General features: G+C 30.8%; 1 protein-coding gene across 3 annotated transcripts in view; it reads right to left on the bottom strand.

The window, feature by feature from the left end:
- LOC118188230 (protein grainyhead-like) overlaps positions 1-21247 on the bottom strand; it is a 285114-nt gene that overhangs the window by 64542 nt on the left and 199325 nt on the right. For all 3 annotated transcript variants that reach the window (XM_085806975.1, XM_085806973.1, XM_085806974.1), the window contains one exon: positions 9159-9260. In XM_085806975.1, coding sequence (XP_085663101.1) covers positions 9159-9260 — 102 coding nt within the window. The remainder of the gene's footprint in view (positions 1-9158; positions 9261-21247) is intronic.

Genomic DNA, 21247 nt, shown 5'->3' with positions numbered 1-21247 from the left:
TAATTTGAATCTCCATTCAGGGAAGTAACAATCGTTTCTAGAAAAGTCCTCAAGTTAGTAAACTGCTTGATAAAGATCCTTGGAAACTAAAGCATTTAAATCCTATTCAAGAAAAGTTATATTCTAAGAAGCTATCTACATCTCATCTCTTAAAAAGATTAAAAAAATTCACAAAATTATCAAGTATTCGTTTGCTATCCGTCTTCTAAAACTACCTAAAACTTTCAGAAGATAAGTTTTCATTTCCGTTGATCATACGCTTTATACTTTACATAATGCGCTTTTCTTCAGAATTCCTGAACAGAAAGGAATTATAAAGGAGAGGGAAAAATATTTCTTTCTTTTTCAAAAGAGTGTTCCTTTCTTCTCATCTAACGTAACAAGAGGAAATGCGCTGGGTATGACCATCAAAAGGTGGTTCCATTTTCCCTTGTTACGTTTGATAAGAAGAAAGAAATATTTTACTGTTAAGTATAAGTTTTGAATTCAAATTTCTTGTTGATTCTTTCTTTAATACTCAAAAGTTTTAATCAACACCAAAAACATTTTTATGACTTTGAATATTGAAAGGTGTTTAGGTAATTTTTTATTGCTTAGATTTAGGCGAGAAGTTAGAATACACGTGAGTGGACTGTGCCTGTTTTAGTGAACATGCAGAAGTTCGTTCTACTTTTTCGTTTCTTAGATATGCATTTCAAGCTGCCACTCAAGGTCGCCACGTGAATTGCTAAAGGAAATCATTCTCCTTGAATGCCGTTAGATACATATCAATGATAGAAATTTTTGCAAAAAGAATGGATTGACATGTTTAGAATGCATCATTAAAGATAATATTCATATACTTCCGAAGGACCTTAATTAATGACCTTAATTAAGTCAATTTACGATTACTTTGCGTAGTACGAAAACGTTTTTTTGAACTGCATTTAAAGGATGATATTTATTTTTGAAAAATGTTACATATTTACTGTAATGACTGAAAAAATGCCTAACTTTTTATAACTTTTTTACAAATATTTTAAAATACGAAGTTCTTTTTACCTTAAATAAAACGAATTTTAACACTTATAATTCATCTCATATGAAATGATTTTTGCAATTTACATTTACATATGCATACAGTTATTTGCTTCAAAACATTGGCTTCTTTAAAGCAATATTGTGAGATTTTCTCTAAGCAGTATGATGAAAAATGTTCAAACTAAATTCAATTTGGTTAACTTTTCGGTTTCTTTACAGTGACATAAAATTAGAAAAATTATCGAACATTTTACTGCTGTCGAAAATTTTACAAAGCATATTTAATTGTTTAGATATGAAAGCTTCTTATATTGAAGCTGCATACTGCAAAAATGAAATTTTGTGTTGGATATAGTAAAAGTAAGCTTTTTTTTAAATATTCTTTTCATGAATGATGAATTTATGGTGCATTAATAACAATGAATATAGTGAAATGAAACAAACAATATTAATGCATGCATCACTGTTTTCCCATGATTATCTCCATCACGAGCACAATTACACATGCACGAATTAGATGATGTTCCATTGCCCTTATGCATGATTTTTTACAATTTTCTCATTTCTCAGAATTGCTCATTATACTACACAGTATCAGTATAAGATTTTCCCTTCTTTTTCACCTGTTAAGGGTTAGACTAAACACTTGAATTCTTTACATTCAAAAATGCAAGGTAAAAAAAATATACTGCAAATGCAAACAAACTGCATGCGGTATACTATTATTAGTTATTTTATTTAAAGTTGTTAATATGTTACTCTTCACAAGTTATCAATTAAATTTAGCGGTATTTATACATATTATAGGAATACTATGTTTACACTTTCATGTAATTTAGCATTTTTATTTTTATATGAATTTACTTGTACTATTCATATTTTTTTAATATTTTTATATGGATTTACTTGTACTGTGTTTATTTGATGTATACAGTAAGATCTCAGTTGTCTGTCAAAAATCAAAGGGAATAATGATTGGGCAACAGAGAGTAACACAGATAATCCTCAGCTACAACCTCAATAATTCAACAAGCAGCAAATCGTAAGCTGAAAGCTTGTAAAATTATAATGTACCGCAATGGTTTAAATTAAAGTTTCCACTTTTTGGCTGACTACAGAAGGTCTGTTAATAAAATAAATTCTCTGAGCATAAATACAGCATTTTATCGATTTAAATTATATTAATTTTATTTATTTGAATTATATTAATTGTAGATATAAGGTACAACTAAATCTTTATACCTCAATAATGCAACAAGCAGCAAATCATAAGCTGAAAGCTTGTAAAATTATAATGTACCGCAAGGGTTTAAATCAAAGTTTCCACTTTTTGGCTGCCTTACAGAAGGTCTGTTATTAAAATAAATTCTCTGAGCATAAATACAGCATTTTATGGATTTGAATCATATTAATTTTAGTTATTTGAATTATATTAATTGTAGATATAAGGTACAACTACATCTTTATACTTCAATAATTCAACAAGCAGCAAATCATAAGCTGAAAGCTTGTAAAATTATGATGTACCGCAAGGGTTTAAATCAAAGTTCCCACTTTCTGGCTGACTATCCATTTATAAGGATTTTTCTGGTGATTATCCCTAGCAGAGATTTATCGGATGTCCCTCTGAATGTGACCTGCAGTCACTGATCGAATACATGTATTGAAATGTTAAGGTGTTTATTTATTACATTTGCAATGTATCGAACTAGTAACTAAAACTTGTCACGAAAATAAAAAAAAAAAAAAATTAAGAAGTGATTTATGATACCTCAACCCTTTATGGTGCGATAAGGGATACCTAGTAAGCATACTGTGAGCTTTTTAACAGCTTGACTTAACTTAAAAGTGCTGAATATCTCTGCGAATAATTTTGGCTTGATAAGCAAAAACTTTTGCGAAACGTTTCTGTGCCTGAAGAAGACGGATTTGTGTTTGGAAATTGATAACATATTACTTAAATCTACATTAAATAAGGCTGCATTTGCCTAATTTTGTATTGGCGTGTTTCTCTTCTGTATAGGCTTTGCTGGAAGATTGATAGCGGTGTTCATAAGGTGACGCATTATATGTGGAACTGCATCATCAAAATTCTCAAAACACTTCCCTTAATTTCCCTTTTCACACAATTTTGGATGAGTTCATTCAAACAGCAAATAACTCTCCGTCTAGTGACTTTGTATAGGACTGGTAAAGGCGTAAGTTATACGTAAAGTACTACGTAAGTACTAAGAAAGTACTACGCCACTGACTCTCCATCCAAAGTAGGCGGTGCTTTGTCCAATCAGTAGTTTCTCTCACCCCGTTTTCAACAACTCTCAAGTGTCAACTCGCTTACCTGCAGTTATCTGCATGTTCTTTCGAGTTTTGAGGAACTCAGCAGCAGATTTTATGCTTCGCTCCGCTAAACTGTTGTCGACTGAATAAGTCATAAAGCAGCAAATATTTGAGTGTCCTATCGAATGACGGTTATGCGTAATCTTATTGCTTCTGGCATTTGATGAAGTAATGCTTCTAGACGTGTATCCGAATATTTATTATAGTTTTTTAAACTGTAGCTCATTGTTTATTTTATTTTGCATTTGTAAATTTTATTAGAAACGCAAAGAAGCTGACCATTTACAAAAATTATGGCTGTGGTGAACATGCATTTGTCGTCGCGGGAAAGTTATCTGATTTTTAAAAATTGTGTTAGTTGAGCAAGTAACCAAAGCTAATTGTCTTACAATAACAAAAACGTACATTTATTTTTAGCAGCTTTGTGATAGTGTATTGTTAAACAGTAAATTAGAAAATAAATTTGGCATCTTGAGTAGTTAATTTCTTTGACTTGGTAATTTGTTCTTTAATGAATATTAATGCTGAAGAAAGTTTTCACATCCTATTTTAAGTAAATCAAACAAAACAAAATATTGTTGACTATTTAGTGCTAACCAGAGGCAGTAATAGTTTACAGGTTGCTTAGCAGTTAATTTTTGACAAAATATTTCGAAAGTCGAAGTGGCTAATACAAGGCTCTGAATTTTTTTCAATTATATTAATTAAATTAGATTAAAGTTATTTCATAGGGATGACCTTACAAAGGAAAAAAAAAACGTTTATCTTAATCCTCTGTTGATGGAATTCAAAATTTAATTTTAATGAGAACAATTATTCAATATTATTCAATTAAATACAACAACAGTATGGTTTGATTAAAACTCTGTCTCTGGCCACTGAAAGCGACTTCATATTTCAGTTATTTACAGGAATTTTTGTCGAATGAGGTATATGAAAACTGTAATTTCTTTATGGCATTTTAAAAATGCAAAAATTATTCTTAACTGACGTACTGCACGGAAGCACGTTGTGAGACAGATTTAAGACGTAATCCGTGGCTTGCTGACTCTCGGTATAAATAATTAAAAAGAATGATCTTTTTTAACGATACATAGGTATTTTTTATATTTTTATATGAATTTACTTGTACTGGGTTTATTTGATGTATACAGTAAGATCTCATTTCTCTGGCAAAAATTAAAGTGAATAATGGTTGGGTAGTAGACAGTAATACAGATAATCCGCAGCTACAAGAAGGTCAGCTATTAAAATAAGTCCTCTAAGCAGAAATACAACAGTTTATTACAAACTCAATGCGATATATAGAGTAATCATGGCATACAGAAATCAGAAGGAAAATGTATCTTTTTATGTCTACGATAGGAAAGTAATTGTTAATGTATAATAAAGGTAGGTCCATTACAGCATTTAGAGCATTGCATAAAAATTGCGCAGTAGAAAATAAACATATCGAGAAGGATATTAAAGGAAGTGGTAATGTGCGTACTATAAAGTTTGAAAAGTTTCCGCAATCAACTCCCAATGGGGATAAATTAACTGAGCCCTGTCTAAAGGTTTGGTTTATTAGATTACGGCAAAGCAGTCGAGGGCTATCTGCCTTAAGGGAGGGATGCCTTCGTGGAGGACTTTTTAAGGGAAACTGGCTCGTATACACGTTACACATGGGGGAAACCACGAAAACACCCATGCAGCCAGCCCGTTCGCGGGATTCGAACCTCGGACCTACCAATGTTCAGCGACGATACCGCTCGGCCGCTGGTGGGTCCCTGTCTAAAGGAGTCAAGATTGTTTATCTCAGAACGTTGGGAAAATTATTTTGCTAACCAACAGCGTAAACCAAAAAAATATGAAGAAGGAAAAAAAAATTCATACGGCAAAAACAGTATAGCAGATGATGTTAACAGTACTTGAAAATTGTTTTTTGTCCACTACAATGCATAACTTAGTGGTAAATAATTCTAAACGTAAAATACTTTACACTGTTAAAAAAGAAAGCCTGTCTGACACTTTTACGCAAGTTTGAATTCAATGGTACTATTCCTGTTCTTCAGTTTTTACTGCTAGACTAGTGAGATAAGTCAAAACAACCTTGTTATTTAATGCCAGTAATGAATTAGTTACTTCATTTCTAATGATGTTTATTAACCCGTTATTTACTGTGCATTCTCTTTGTTTTGAAAAATAAATTAATTTACAAAAACGAAAGAACTTATTATCGAGATTGAACTGTTTGAAAATAGAGATAATTTGTTCACTGTTAATAATTTTTTCCTATTAATTACAATATGGGCTATTTCTGTTTGCTGTATTTTATAACCTGTCCTCGTTTTAACATAGAAGTACATATAATATAAGAACATATAAGAACATATAAGATAATATAAGAACATTCATAGAAGTACAGTAACATAGAAGTATGTCATGAAAAGAGATCTTTACTTAGCGAGTGAAAAGTATATAAATATATGCAAGGCACATAATTCCTACATTACGAAATTTTCCTTAACTTACATAAAGATTACTCAAGAACTCTTAAAAAATAATAAGTACCGCATTAATAAATTGCACGTATAAGATGAAATTGTGTACCATTAAGCTAGTAAAATGTTTCTTTATCGCTCTGGGGAAAATGAGCTTTAATTATATTTATGAGGACATTCTTTCCCGAGGGTGATTTTGCTTGCCTTTCAATACAGTAACGTTTATCTGCAAAAGTCTAATGAATAAAATCCTTGAGTATGAATTACTTGCCCGCGGTTTTTATTCTTAAGAGAGATGTGAGTTGACTACGCAATTTTTTTTTACTGTTGCTTTTTTGTTTGTGTTTTACGTATAAACAATTTAAATCTTTGTGAGGAAGGTCTTACGGAAAAATGTCTTGGCTGATGAAAAATAGTCTTCGTTTCTTTTGCCATAACATAATTATTGCAACTATGGAAAGTTTAAAGAGCTAAAGCCAGAAACGTAAACGTCGCAATCAAAATAGGAACAAAAATCATAAGGGAATTTAAATTATATTATTTTAATAAGATTTCTTTCTAAAAATGTCTGTTTTTAATTCTTATCTTCAGAAATTTTAACTTTTCAGCAATTCTTTTCCTTTGTTAAATTTTTATCTTTCTGCTTAAATCTTCCACATATACATTTAGGACATGTTTACTACAAGTACCACATAACGCAAATAAAAAATATTTCTTTCATTGATTTGTTCAAATTCAAAATTCACGTTCCTGTCCAGCAGAAATATTTCACTTTCCCTGTTAAGTCGATCTCCTACTTCATGGTCACAAGCAGAACCAATATTTTACTACCTTCTTCATCTTACAGCAATCACTCACTTTTCCATTCAAAGACTGATAATGAACGACTATCCAATAAGGTATTTTATAAAATTTTTGAAAAACTCCCTGCGTACTTTAGGTGTGTATCCCAATGGGAAGATGCTGAGTGTCGTAGGATGCGGAGGTTGCACTTCCAGCACTTGTCAGCTGGCGTTCGAGAAGGAAAATCGGGACTCATTTCCAAGCACCAATCCTTCTTTAAGTCTAGGGAACACTCACTTATTTACAATAACTCTAGAGCAGGATTTCTTAGACTATGGTACATGTACACCAATGGTATATTACGTTATTTTTGGTGATACAAATTTTGCACAAAAGATTTAAATGAATGTAAAATGACGCTTATTTCAACATTTTGTTTAAATTTTTATTATTCAGGTATATATAGATATATCTATATATTATATTCCATTTATGCGTCAAAACTGGTTACAATAAAACCGGCTCATTCATCACATTAATCTTCATTTATAATAAATACTAATATTTGCTATTACGTATTAGCTACTATTTACTAGAATACTTACATATACGTTATTATAGTGTATTTATATTTTATTATAATATAAAAGATTCCTTCATGAATATAATTAAATAATACACATTTAAAACGTTTTGTTCTTTGATTATAAATACTCTATTTAGGATTCACGAAATTTTCAAATGCTTTTATGATGATACATACGTTTTTGGTTCTTATTTGTGTGGAACAAAATGAAAAAAGTTTGAGAGTCCCTACTCTAGAGGACTGCTTTTATTAATCTTATAATAAAGAAATTCTTCCACGTTCAGTTCCATTTCCGACAAAGAACTTTGCAAACAGTGCCTAACGGAAACCGGAGATAGATAGACTCAAAATCCTCTAACAGAAAGGGTTTCAGTAGAATTACACTAATCAAAATTTCGATTAAAACCCTTTTATTGTAGCACTTAAGCCGCTTCTCTTGATAAGTGAAACTGATGAGCTATGAGCAACGTTTTTTTAATAATGGGTATTAGTAGGATATTATAGCATTAAAGAATCAAACTTTTGCCAATTTGAGCTTAAATGCGGCTAAAATGAGTTTAATAAACGGCGGGTTTTTTATTGGTTCGTATGTTTTAACGCGTAGAAATATGAATGTAATAAGCGGCTAATTGAATTAACATATTGAGTTTAATAAGCGGCAGTTACTGTCGTTTATTAATATATATATTTTCCCTTCTGTTACATTTCAAATTTCAAAAGTTAGGAGGATCTCAAAATTTAGTTTTCAAGTTATTTTCTTATGCAGCTCAATCAATCATTAGATCAGAATTTTTAAGAACAACAACTTCCTTTGACTGTATATTTGAAAGTACATTTTTCAAACTACGGAAAATAGGAAACTAAGAAACAGGAAGGAATCAACGTCAGGCAAGGTGGTTAAAATAATATATCCTTCTCTAATCATGGATGGTTTCCCGGTTATTCTGTCAAGTTTTCTTTGGCTAAAGTTAATATTAAGTTAACTTCAGTTGATGAATTAGATTTTCTTGAAGAATTTCACATTTTTCGGAAGCTATAAACTAACTTTAATTGAAGATTTTATTTATAATTTTATAGAAATGTTCAAAAAAGCTAAAATGAACTAGCTTTATTATGATTTTTTTCATTTCTCACCCCAGTTTTACCTAACAGAGAGATACATTTTAATTAAAGCTACGTATGCAAGAATATACGCCGAATACTACTAGATAATAGAAAAAGACCTGCCTTATATCCTGTATCCAAATATATACGAAAGTTAAATTAAAATTAACATGAATTTAGAACTGCATAATTTTTAAATGCGGGAGGTTTTTTTTTTTTATATCTTTAAATGTAACAAATGTGCAAACACTTTCCCCTGTACAGTATATGGGTTGTAAAAATATTCACAACTTCACAATATTTATGCAAATTTTGCTTAGAATTAAATGTTCCATACAGTCTGATTATAATTTTCTAAAATATTAACAAAGATTTTGAGCTCTTATATTGACTTTTTTGGAATATATCAGTCTGAGACTTGTGGGATAACTAGGTAGGACTGAATAATATTAAATTTTCTTACTTTCTTTGTATAAGGAAGCTTATCGAACAACAAACAGCGACTGCTGAGTTTTACATAGCCATCGGAAAATACATTCTTCAGTAAATACTCAAATATTAATTTCAAATCTTCAAAGTGTTAGAGTTTTTTAGAGTTAAACTGAAAATCAACATAGTGTTTACTAACTGTTATATTTTCCACTAGTTTATTGAAGTATAAATTTCCAAATATACTTGGCAAAGCACTCGAAAAAATTATTAGGTGTTAGTAACCGTAAATAGGTGGATTAATAATATATATTGATTATTGAGAAATTTTCTACTCTTTTCCCAAGAGGCCTATGAGCTACCTTTATTATCCCTGTTGGAAAATAATTGAATGCTAAATTTGGATAAGAACTCACCTTATCACAGAAAGCTTTGATTTGGCAATAACCTCGGTGATGAGGTGGTGCACTTTCTCGGAAATCGTCGAAAGTGTCGATCTGAAGATGCAGTGGAAGACCCTGAAAATACAGATATTTTAAACATAAGTGACACAAATTATGCATTTTATATTATGTGCTGTTATTAAATTAATAATGGCAGCAAAATTTGAAACAGCTGAAAAACAGAATGTGATAATATAGATAGATGGTTATTACAGTCACTCGTGAAGAAGTCCAACACTGAACCGAAAGCAAGGAGTGAAGAGAAAAAGATAAAGCTAGTTCACTAGTAGAGAAATCATCAAAAATCTACAAACGTAAGTGTGTGTGTGTGATTATGGCAAAGCCTCGAGGGCTATCTTCCTACGGGAAGGAATGCCTTTGTGGAGGACTTTCTAAGGAAAACTGGCTCGTATACACGTTACACATGGGGAAAACCACGAAAACGCCCATGCAGCCAGCCCGTTCGCGGGATTCGAACCTCGGACCGAACTACCAGTTTTCAGCGTCTTTACCGCTCGGCCGCTGGTGGGCTCTACAAAAGTAAGACAAATATAATAATATTCAGCAAACACATAACATCAAGTTCTTTGTAGAAAGAAAATAATAAAACTTAACACACAAAAGTAGGAAGTTTAAAGAGAATCATTTTCAGTAAAGAAGAAGTTAAAACTGCTGCAAATTGAAGGGGCAATAAATCGAGAAGTAAATCAATACATTAAATGCATGCATTGATTTAATTAATATCGCCAAAAATACTTAGCCAAGTTCTGAGTTTGAGAATAACAGTTGCATAATGTTTTTAAAATCTGACATTTGCTGAAACATCTGAACATGGGCAATCTGAAATGTCCGAGCCAGGCAAACAATATGCGCTAAAAAATTATTTACTAGATGTGTAAGTTTGAGCTTTTTTATGTCCGCAGAGGATAATTTGTGCAATTATTGAAATTTATCATTCGTAGAATAAATTTTGAAAGAAAGGAAAAAGAGCTGATGAGAGAGAATTATCGCTCTATGGTGTTATAAGATTTTAAACTAAGGCCAAATCAAAAAGAATGAATTCGAAGTCTACGATCAGCATGTAGAAATGAAGCTTGATTTCGTATTACAGTATTCATGTGATTTAAAGAATTTTGTAGAGGTTGAAACTCTCTCCTTCGTGAAGAGCACAGAGAAAGATGTCTGTCAGCCATAGTCCAAGAAAACTTGCCGACCATATGAAAAATGTTAATCAATAATGATCGCTGCATCTATGAAATGATATAGAAAAAATCTAGCATTTCAGCTATGCATAAAATTACTTCTAAAGAAATGCATATAGAAAAATAGTATGCCGTTGGATCCCTCATAAATTAACTGGAAGAGTGTCAGAATCAGTAAAGAAAGCATAAAAATTACTTAATGACGGTGGGCACCACATTATGTTTTAAATCCTAGCCGGTAACAAATGCACATTTCGTTTTTTAGACGCTCCAGTGCATCAGAAAAGTAAAGTACGGGTCTTTGAAGATGACCCCAAATCAACAATACTGAAAAGACTACGAAAATGAGAAGAAAAAAATAATGTATGCCCCTTTTCTTCAGAATCACAGGGCTGTTTAACTCATCCATTTAGAGGGACAGAACAAAGTTAAAGATAACTAGTACACTACTAAGTGTCTTCTAGAAATTGTTTAAGAAGTGAAAATTAAGAGACTCATGTTTCACCACGGTAATGCATCTTCTCATTCAACAAGATTGGCAGCTGAATTTCTTTAGGCATTAAAGTGATACATGAGAGTTTTGACAATTTTCTAATCTTAAAGAAAATTTATGCAGCCATCGTCTTCATTCCGAAAATGAGACTTTAATGAGGCTATACGTGCGTATTTTTCATCGATTCCAAGTAATGGATGACTTGATACTATGATGGAAAATGACTGATGATGGAAAATTCGCCTGAAAAAATGTATTGACGCAGGAGAGGGATCTTCGATCACTCCAAGGATTTGGTAAGTGTAACTTGTACCATTTTTATCAATATCTCAACAATTTTAGAATGACCCTCGTACAAACACTTACAAATAGAATTTTTTAAAATTGCTATTTACAAACCTTATCAAGACTTGTGTTTCTCTTGATTTGCTTTGGAAACATGGAATGCCCTGAATAAGAACAGGGAGCTTACTCAAGCTATGTTCAAGATTTGTGTATAACAGACTACACAAGCAGGAAGGGTATACGAAACCCTTTATTTTCAATACTTTACAGGCACTTCCGAACTTCGGAATACAGAGACCAACCACTTGTGGTCTGAACGTAAGAATATAAAAACTACTAACTAAAACTCTAACTAAAAGCTAACTTTGAATTAGTATACAAATGCCTAGCACTAAGACTGGCCTTTATTTAAAAGGGTACGTATGTAGTACGCCGAGCTGCTGAAACTACAATACGTTTACAAATATCAAGAGGGCTAAACCTCTGGCCTTAAAGGCAACCAGCAACCGAGTGAAAACTCGTAAAAACTGCAATGGCAAGCGGCTTGCTTCCTAAATCTCCTTCTCTCTCTCTCTTGGCAAAAAGCCACAACTTAAATACTTGGGCGTTAGCAAGACAATTTGCATAAACAAGTTAAAGCATTTAATTCTGGCCGGAAGTAGAAAATAAGAAGTGATAGTACAGTTTTAAAATAAAATAAACGTTAGTAAAACTTAGGATCCTTACAACCTGTTGCATCTTTTTTCAAGAAACACAATAGACGGAATGCTAAATAATCAGTTTACTTACATGGAGCTAGAAATAAGAATTAGATTGTTCTTTGCGTGAAATTTACTTCCTTTTTAAGCTTTCAATGTAAAATTATTTCATTGTGTTTTTCTTCCAGATGCGAATTTAGCTTTTCGGAATAAAACATACCAGTTTTCCAAATCTTCGGGGACATCTTTTTCTCACACATACGATTGGTTTAGTTTATTAGATTACGGCAAAGCACTCGAGGGCTATCTGCCTTAAGGGAGGGATGCCTTCGTGGAGGACTTTTTAAGGTAAACTGGCTCGTATATACGTTACACATGGGGAAAACCACGAAAACACCCATGCAGCCAGCCCGTTCGCGGGATTCGAACCTCGGACCGAACTACCAGTGTTCAGCGACGTTACCGCTCGGCCGCTGGTGGGCCCTCACACATACGAATTAAATCTTTAAACTTTCAGAACAAACAACTTTTCTTACACAACACATTTTTTTTCTGCCAAGTTAATAACTATGAAACTTGAAAAAAAAAAAAAGATTTCGTTTACAAATTATTCATTAAATTTTCAGATTACATTTTCATTACTTTATTGCTTTCAAATTATATAAATTTCTGTATCTTAGAAAGTAATTATTCTCAGTTAATTTTGGTTAATTATCAAAAGAAGCTTCCTTAATTTACAATTAATTCAAGCGAAGTAATTTTACACAAAGAGTGTAATTACTTCCCTTGAATGCATAGATGGGAAGACGTTTATGTTTCATGCGGAGAAACAAAGTTCACACAAAGGTAAAATTCCTCATTACAATACGGACAAATCTTTCCCCAGATATAATAATGAGATTTATCTGCTACTGATGATTTTCTTGTAAAATATGAGTGTTATGTTTAAACGCCTAGCTTGATGAACAAATGTCAGTGTCCAATATTTTGTGAATTTTTGGATAAATGCATAAATATTTATTTAAAATGTTTGAAAATCATTTATAGAAATTTTATAAGTTGACAAGTAGTTGCGTACTTGTGACGTGTATTTAGATAAAAGTATATTGTTTTATAAATTAGCTAAGGTATCACACAAGGTACCCTAAATTTTCTACATTTAGAATAATATATTCTTTTCAAAGGCATTCTTCAATAAAAAGTAGAATATTTGTATTTTTTCTAGGGTAATTAAGTGCATTAATTCAGTAGTAATAAATGATCAGAGTTCCAGCAGTTTCGATCAAAGACGAAAATAACGCAGATGATTTGTTTCCAGTCTGTATCCATTAACTAAATTAGTTACTTTACTGAATGATGTTTGCTTAGATTTAAACTATTTGTAAAACTGATTTTTTTTTTACATACTTTATATAATAAGTCGTGCAAGTGTCGAAAAGAAGGAAAAGTAAAAGGGGGAAGGACAGCAAGAAGAAGAACATTAAAACATATTTTATATATATATTATATATACACACATACATATACAGTAATAAATACAAATGCATAATAATTCCATAATCTTAATTGATATTAAAAGAAAAAATGCTTTCGAAAGATAAATTATAAAATATGCAAAGTAAAGCCACACTGTACCTTAAATATTGAACTAGATAAAGAAAAAGACTTTTTCCGTGTGATTTTTCTTTTAAGACAGGAATCTCAAAGTATTGCCTTATTCCACTAATTAGTTTTTACCTACCCACTACTTTTCTTCTAACAGGGAATTATTAATATTTTGAGACTGTTTAACTATCAAGCCAAGTTTTCAACTACAGGCATTTCGCTTCCTTTCTAAATTCTTTAAGAATTTAGGTTACTACTTGAGCAGAATAGAAGAATCTTTTAAATTCTAATGAATAATTACAGTCATGTAAAATAATATTTTCAATTAGTCAATTCATTCATGTTTGAACTCATTTACTTTTGCATATATACTCATCTAACATTTGTTTATGGAGGTAAAATACTATGATTCTCACCATCAGCTGCTTTTACTTCCTCTTAACAAGCAAATCTTGAATAAATTACTGGTTATTTTTTAAGATTACACTCTCAAATGATATATTTTTGCTTGCCGAATGAATGGGCGGTATAAGTGAGAAACAATGCCGTCTTAGTTCGTATAACAATTTGAAAAGCTGGTCAAGGTTAAATGTAATCTAATGATAATTTGTTTAAATTCGAAGATTAATGGTAAAATTTTCTCTTCATTTATCATTGACCATATGCAGCGGAGGTTTATGTAACTATCATTTACAAATTTCGTGAAAGAAAAATACATATTGAAAGGCTGTTGTACTGATAGAATGGAAACAAACATTTGAAACATATTTTCTTGTTAATGATTATTGGTACTGTATGTAGTGAATTTACCTATTCGTTTAAACGTTAAACGTTGAATTGCATTTTTTATATATATTCTTGTATTATTCACATTTCGCACAGAGTAGTCAGTCTCTCGGAAGCAATTTTATGGCTGTAAAAATTTTAGCATATGACCTGTCAAAGTACATTCTATACGAAAAATAATATAAGTGAATTCATTTTTTCTCTTGAATGCAATATCAACGTGAATCAAACTCCTTAATCCTCTAGTAAGCTAGCATCTGATTCTCAAAGAAATCTTTGTGGAGTCTCCGTAGTCCGTTCTGCTTTCTTTCCTTACCGTTAAGCATAAAATTAATTCGAGTTTCTGAACTCGGATTAAGTTTAATTGTATTCTTTTCCCACGAAATATGTATGTTTCCAAACTCACGCTATTTTAAATGCATTAGAAATAAAGTATGATAAGAGAGTTTGCATTAAATTATACAAAATGTGCCTTTAATGCTTGTAAAATGCATTATTACACATAAATTGATTAAAATAGTAAAATATACGCATCCTAAAACTATACACTATTATTACGATTCACACAAAAAATTCCAATATATGCAATTCATAAAAACACTGTACTAATGAAAGGTGCACGCTACTGAAACTACAGAAACTATTCTCCTACTCTCGAATACTACTTTTTGATAGTAAATTACATTTTGAGTTTACCTACATGGAGTATTTTTCCCAAAATACATTTTGAAAGGCCTACCAAAATTATCTTCTTAAAGCCAGAAAGGTTTTTAAAGCAAGTATCGAAATTTTAAGGAAGTATTTAAATATTACCGTAACCATCACATCATTTAAAAGAGAACACTTTTTTTATTCGCATACATCAGCTAGCAAAGAAAAATATTTGCTCTCAGTTTGCATAGCTAATAGTGAAAGTGATATTACTACAAAGAAAGTAAACAAATGGAAGAAAAGTTAAAAAACAAAAACGCAGAAAACAAACATCAGCATTCAATGAACTCGCGTCTATCGTTTAGATACACAATGGTAACATGATTCGACAAATTATCCGTTAAGCAGCGCGTGAAACTACCGAATAAAATGGCTTAGGAAAGTTAACACGAAAGTTAGCACCCATGCGTGAATAGCACTATCACGCGACAAACAACTAAGCTTCTGGCTGTCGTGATGAATACACAAATTTGGTGGATTGACGAATGCTTTGAAGACGCTCAATAAATAAAAAGAAACAATCATTGCAAACGTAATTTCCTGGAAAATTTAACGATTGTTAAAAATAACGGAAGTTAAGGAGAAGACTTCTTGGATGATTTTATTCATTTAACGCGAAAAATTAATTTCTTAAGCATCGTTACCCGGAGAAAAAGATTTTGAACTTTTTTTTTTTTAAGATGAGGCTAATATTATGCATCATTGATAAATTTATAAACGCAGTTTTATTACAGAAATTTGAATCAGTTCAAATAGTCAGAAGCTAAATTGCTTTCAAGGAGGTTATTTTAAGAAAGCTAATTTGAGGGGAAAAAAAAAGAAAGAAGTTATTTACTTAAATTTAATTCCATAAATTTGAACTTTAGATTTCCCAGTTGTTCCGATATCAGTTTTCTGTTTCCAGTTTATTAGTTCAAAGGCGCTTTGTCCCTGAAGGACTATCGTTTTCGTTTTGCGATTTTGCGTTGAATCACTATAAATGTCCGTTTCACTTTTCAAACTGTTGCCACCAAATGTTAGAGTCCTGCATTATATTTGAAGAAATTAAATAATGAAAAATCTGCATAAATGTATGTATATTTTTCGTATTGTGATAAAACAACGGTACATAGAGCCATCGAATTTTGAATGACGTAATCCTCCTACGAATATGGGCATGTGGAAGACCAAATTTGAAATTTGGAATTTGTTTTATTATCGATTTCATATTTTGTAAAACTTTAACGAATTTTTGAGCAAATTTCTTTGTCTTAACGATTTTATACCACAGTCCAGTGGCTTCCAAAGTCTGAGTCGCTACATGGCGAAAGTTACAGAACAATATTTGGTAGATTGTAATTTAAAGTTCTAGTTTCTTATATAATTATATACAAATGTACTTATATACTAAATGATAATAATATAAAAGATGAAATACGAATAAATGAAGCATATTAATAATATATATGTAATAATAAAATTCCATAGTTAAGAATACACTTAAAATTCTAACTGTATGTTCTTTTCATTTTTAATGGCGACGGTCTCTTATTTGAAAGTACGTGGAATTAAATCCCCAGCCCCGTAGTCAAGTTGTTTTTTCCGCCTTTTCTACACGTACAGTTTTAGAATGTTCTGGAGATATTTAAAGCGAACTGGATTGGCTGACGAGGGTGACGTCATTTATTAGAAGCTCCGCCTTCCAGAGGCTATAAAAGGACTCGCAAAAGGAATATCGCGAGCTTTTTCTTAAATGTCACGATGCAGTAAACTTCACACAAAGAGTTATTAGTAATTATTTTTATTTACTCCGGATATCTGATTTTTGTAACTGCTATTTCTCCTGAATAATAATAAATGGATCCTGTTTTTTAAATTTATCGTCTGATTATTTAAGCTACGACTAAAGCTGATACATCACATATATATATTATGAAATAATTTGAATGTCGAAGACATGTAGATGTATTAAGAAATAGTAGCAATTATAGTCGATTTATTTTATTACTTTTTTATTTTAATTTTTCTTTTAATTATTATTATTATTTTTAAAAAATTTTTCCTATTTGCAGGGCTATTGTAATTTTCTTTTATTTCGTCAGTACTATAACTTCCTTGTGTAAGCCTCGTTATAAGCCTTTATAGAGCTGAAAAAAAAAACCATGTTCAATTTAATATTTCTTATTTTCGCTGATAAACATTTTTTATATAAACACAGGAACACTGACGTAGTAAGCGCAACTGTTCCTGAAGAAATATATCGGCGCCTTTAAGATCGCGAGAAGTGAGTTGAGAGCAGGGAAGCTGGAAATCGAATGCGATGCGTTCAAAATTGAAAGTTCAGTTCAGAAATTATTTTGTTTTAGTTCAGATATGCCCCGTAAGTTTTGGTTTCCAAATTCGAAATAAGTATTAGCTGAAGCATTATGTAAACGCACCTTTAGCACTATATAAGAATCATATGACAACGATTAATTTTGAAATGACACATTTTTAGAGAGATTTATTGTAAGTGTCACTATTTTTACGATTAAAAAAAAGAAATAATCAAATTAAAAGGAAGAGGTAAGACACTATAGAAAATTATTTTACTAATTTTGATGTTACATATATATGTAACATCAAGATTAGTAATAATATATTTGCATGTATGTGTATACTATGTCGCTATATATACAAATACATGCAAATATATTATTTTATTATAATTACAGTATTTTCTTCTAGAACTTCAGAGAAGCGAAACTAAAAGCTTCAGAAGCACTGCCTTAGCCATTTTCTTACCTTATATTTTATCTTCTTGTTACCATTATATTTAGAGCTGCAGGAAAATATGAGCAAATAAATTTGTTCTGCTGTTTCGCTAATTACTGACGATTTTTTTTTATGCCCATTGTAAGTGTGAGCCAAGTTATTTTTTCTGTTTTTCTCTTCAGTTTGGTATATTTCATATGTTTACGTTATACAGTGATCATAAAATATTACTGTTAAGTATCTACTAACATTTTAGAAGTTATATTATTTCTAGGTTAAGTTTGTTCACCATATAAAATATTTTGAAGCTGCTGGAAATACAATACAGTTATTTAATGTTCGAATCATATTGATAAATTTGAGATATCATTTACGTTATCTGACGTTGTAGTTGTTATGAATATTAAACGCAATTCTCAATAACTATTCTTCACTAACTTCTACGTATGTGTCTAAGGAAATTTCAACATTTGGTTAATTAAATATCAATTAAAAAGGAAATAGTAATGAACAATGCATAAAGCTGCTTTGTATTCATAACGTAAATGCTTCATTTTACATTACAGGAGCTTTAAAAAAGCATGCAATTTTTTATAATAATTTTAAAGTGTCTCAGTTTTTATCTGGTCACGGTAAATTTGCAAGTTATCTGCTTCGTTTTAATCTACGATCAAACAATTTATGTGAATGTTCAAAAAGAGTTCCTCAGGATGTGGAACATTTGATTTTCTCGTGCCCTACATTTGATGGCCCTAGATTATGCTTACAGAACGATTTGAAAATGTTCGGAGTGACTTGGCCAGTGAACTTATCTGTTTTCGTGAAGTCCAGACTGCTGTTCTCTGCTTTTGTTCGCTTTATTTATGCATGTAATTTTTAATGTTTATTTATACATGTAACCTTTAATGTTCTAATTAACTTACTTCTGTAAGTCCCGTGTTGTACATATGTGGTGCACGGGGAGTCTGTATGTTCTCAAAGGAAAAAAATATATATATAATACTTTGCTCGCATTCCAAAGTATTACTTTTGTTTCAGAAGTTGTATTTCCATCTTATTTGTCTTTTACTGTTTAAAGAACCAGAACATCCTCAAACAAATAATGGACATTAGAACTATCTAAATTCTTCTTCCTTTATTAGAAAGAACTGTCTTATTTTAAAAGTTATATTTCCATTTTATATGATTTTTCATGTTTTAAGGAGCGGAATATCCTCAAACAAATAATGGATATCATACGTCTTATTCTCTGTACTTTCCTTGCAGTAATAATAGCCTTTGTGACCTTGCTCCTGTTTTCTAAAGATATAGTTTATGATAAATATTTTAGGTGTTTAAAGACCTAAATTATTTTTTCATTTTATTACACCAGACAGCATAAATTAATATAAAAATTCTTTAAAAACTGCAGTTTAGTTACATTTTTATGAGAAGTATATTGCGATGAAAATGTACACTTCTGTACAGCTATGCAAAACTTCCATATATAACTTCAGTATATGAATTGAAGAATTAAACTGTCACGTTTTAATTTAACAAAATAAAATTTTAAAAAGCAAGTGGATTGCTAAAATTAACTAATTTACGAATCCTTCATGCTAAGATTTTATTTGAGAATTTAGCTACGTATCATTTTAAAAGTATGATAACCTATTTCAAACATTCAATATTCAGTAAATAGTTTTCTGCGGCCATATTTCTTGAAATAAGTATTATTATTATTTGAGCTTACAAACTGTACACAGTACTCGTATCAGCTTATTAAGTGGGGTCTTGTTAAAGTGCCAACTGCAAAGTACCCGTGTAAAGTATATCTTAGACAATATTGTCTGCAATGTAAATTATGCACCATTAATATATAACTGTGTATTATGAATGCTGCAATGTAAACAAATTCCCGAGTATGGTGTTAGCGTGCCCGGTCAGGGTACACTTCCATAGATGGTTAATGCAGTGAGGCGATACCAGTTTTGCCCATGGCGATGTTTTGGTGCCCGCTGTATTTCTTTCTGTCTGTCTGTCTAAAGTGAATATATGAGACTTAATATTGGGGCATGTTTGCTCACAACAAATTCCTGAGGTATTTTATTTGAAAACTATTAACTTCTTTTCACCGTAAATGTAACTCAAAATGTGTATGTGCGCCATAGTAAGTATCTTGAATTAATAGCATTGCAAGCTATCATTTGGTATTAAAATGCACTTAATTTTAAAAATATAAGAAATTTCAAGTGTCTGTGCCCTCTATATCTATTCCTTGAATTTTATATGGCAGAATCAAGTAACAAAATTATCAAAAACTGAATGCAGTCTTTTTCTTTACAAAACAGAGTTTTTTTAGAAAGAACTGTTAAAAGTATCTTCAACATTTACAGTAATATTTTATTATTAGAAATGTTTCTTATTATCTTAATGTTTAGTATTTATTATCATTAGTAATGTTCTCTTATTATCTCTATGAAGCCTCTTATTTTTAAAATGAAAAATGCATCTGATTTCAATTTATTCTTGACGTTGAGGTAAAATAATTAATTGAAACTAATGTTATATTTAAAATTCAATAATTTTGTATAGTTTACATTTTAAATGATAAAGAATACTATGTTTGCTGCGAAAGGTATTTAAGATTTTCATTTCTATTATGAAGAAAGTTTTGAAATTTGAAAGGAATATGAAGTTCTAAATTTAGCTGTTATATACATATCATAAAATTTAGCAACATCTTTGTAATTCCCAGAAACTTAATTAATTATGTTGGATAAGGATAACAGGTTACTTTTATTTTCATTAGACCATAACCAATATAAGACTAATGAAATTTAAAATATTTTCACGAAGCTCTCGTTAACCAGGAGGTTAAAATAAATTACAAAATATATGCTTTTGGATTCAGTTAGTTGCTATAAAAGATCTATAACTTTCTGTTCTATTTCCATTGCATTTTCTTTTAACTTATTTCCCAGGTATTAATGGTATATGAGAAATTACTGAGAGATCGATTAGAAATTTTAAGATATCACGCATGAATAGAAAAACTGAATCTCATCTAAGAAACTTTATAAAAGTAATCCGTAAGTGAGTAAAAATGATTTATGGAGCGTCAAAAAGTATCAGTTTAAAGAGATAAAGGCTTTCAAAATCCCATAAGAGCAAAAGAAATTAACCACGATCTCGGTACACAAGGTTTTGCTGTGAGCGACCACACTATTTAATTTTAACCCTCTTTCTCCCCTTAAAATAATATTAATTTTCTTAATATTACTGCATAAAAATTTCATTTTTACTGTTTAGGTATATTATACATAAAAAAAGCAAGTTGATTTTATGCAGCTGCCAATTATAGCACGCATCATAATCTAAAGATGATATATGTAACATTTATTGAGAAAGCAAACATTTTTATACGTTATTTATCGTACCTACTGAGGGAGCAAAGCGATAAGAAGTTTCGCTTTTGAAAGCACCTAAACAGTTTTGAAGGTTTAATAGAATTCATTAAGTTTGAGAAAGCCTTTTTTTATTGATTATCACTACATTCTAGAGTTAAAT

This window comes from Stegodyphus dumicola, chromosome X1 (assembly GCF_044657685.1).
Source record: "Stegodyphus dumicola isolate Sdum_Otavi_A_Nest chromosome X1, ASM4465768v1".
Taxonomy (NCBI): domain Eukaryota; kingdom Metazoa; phylum Arthropoda; class Arachnida; order Araneae; family Eresidae; genus Stegodyphus; species Stegodyphus dumicola.
Note: the sequence above shows the minus strand (reverse complement) of the source record. Positions and strands in the feature narration are given on the sequence as shown.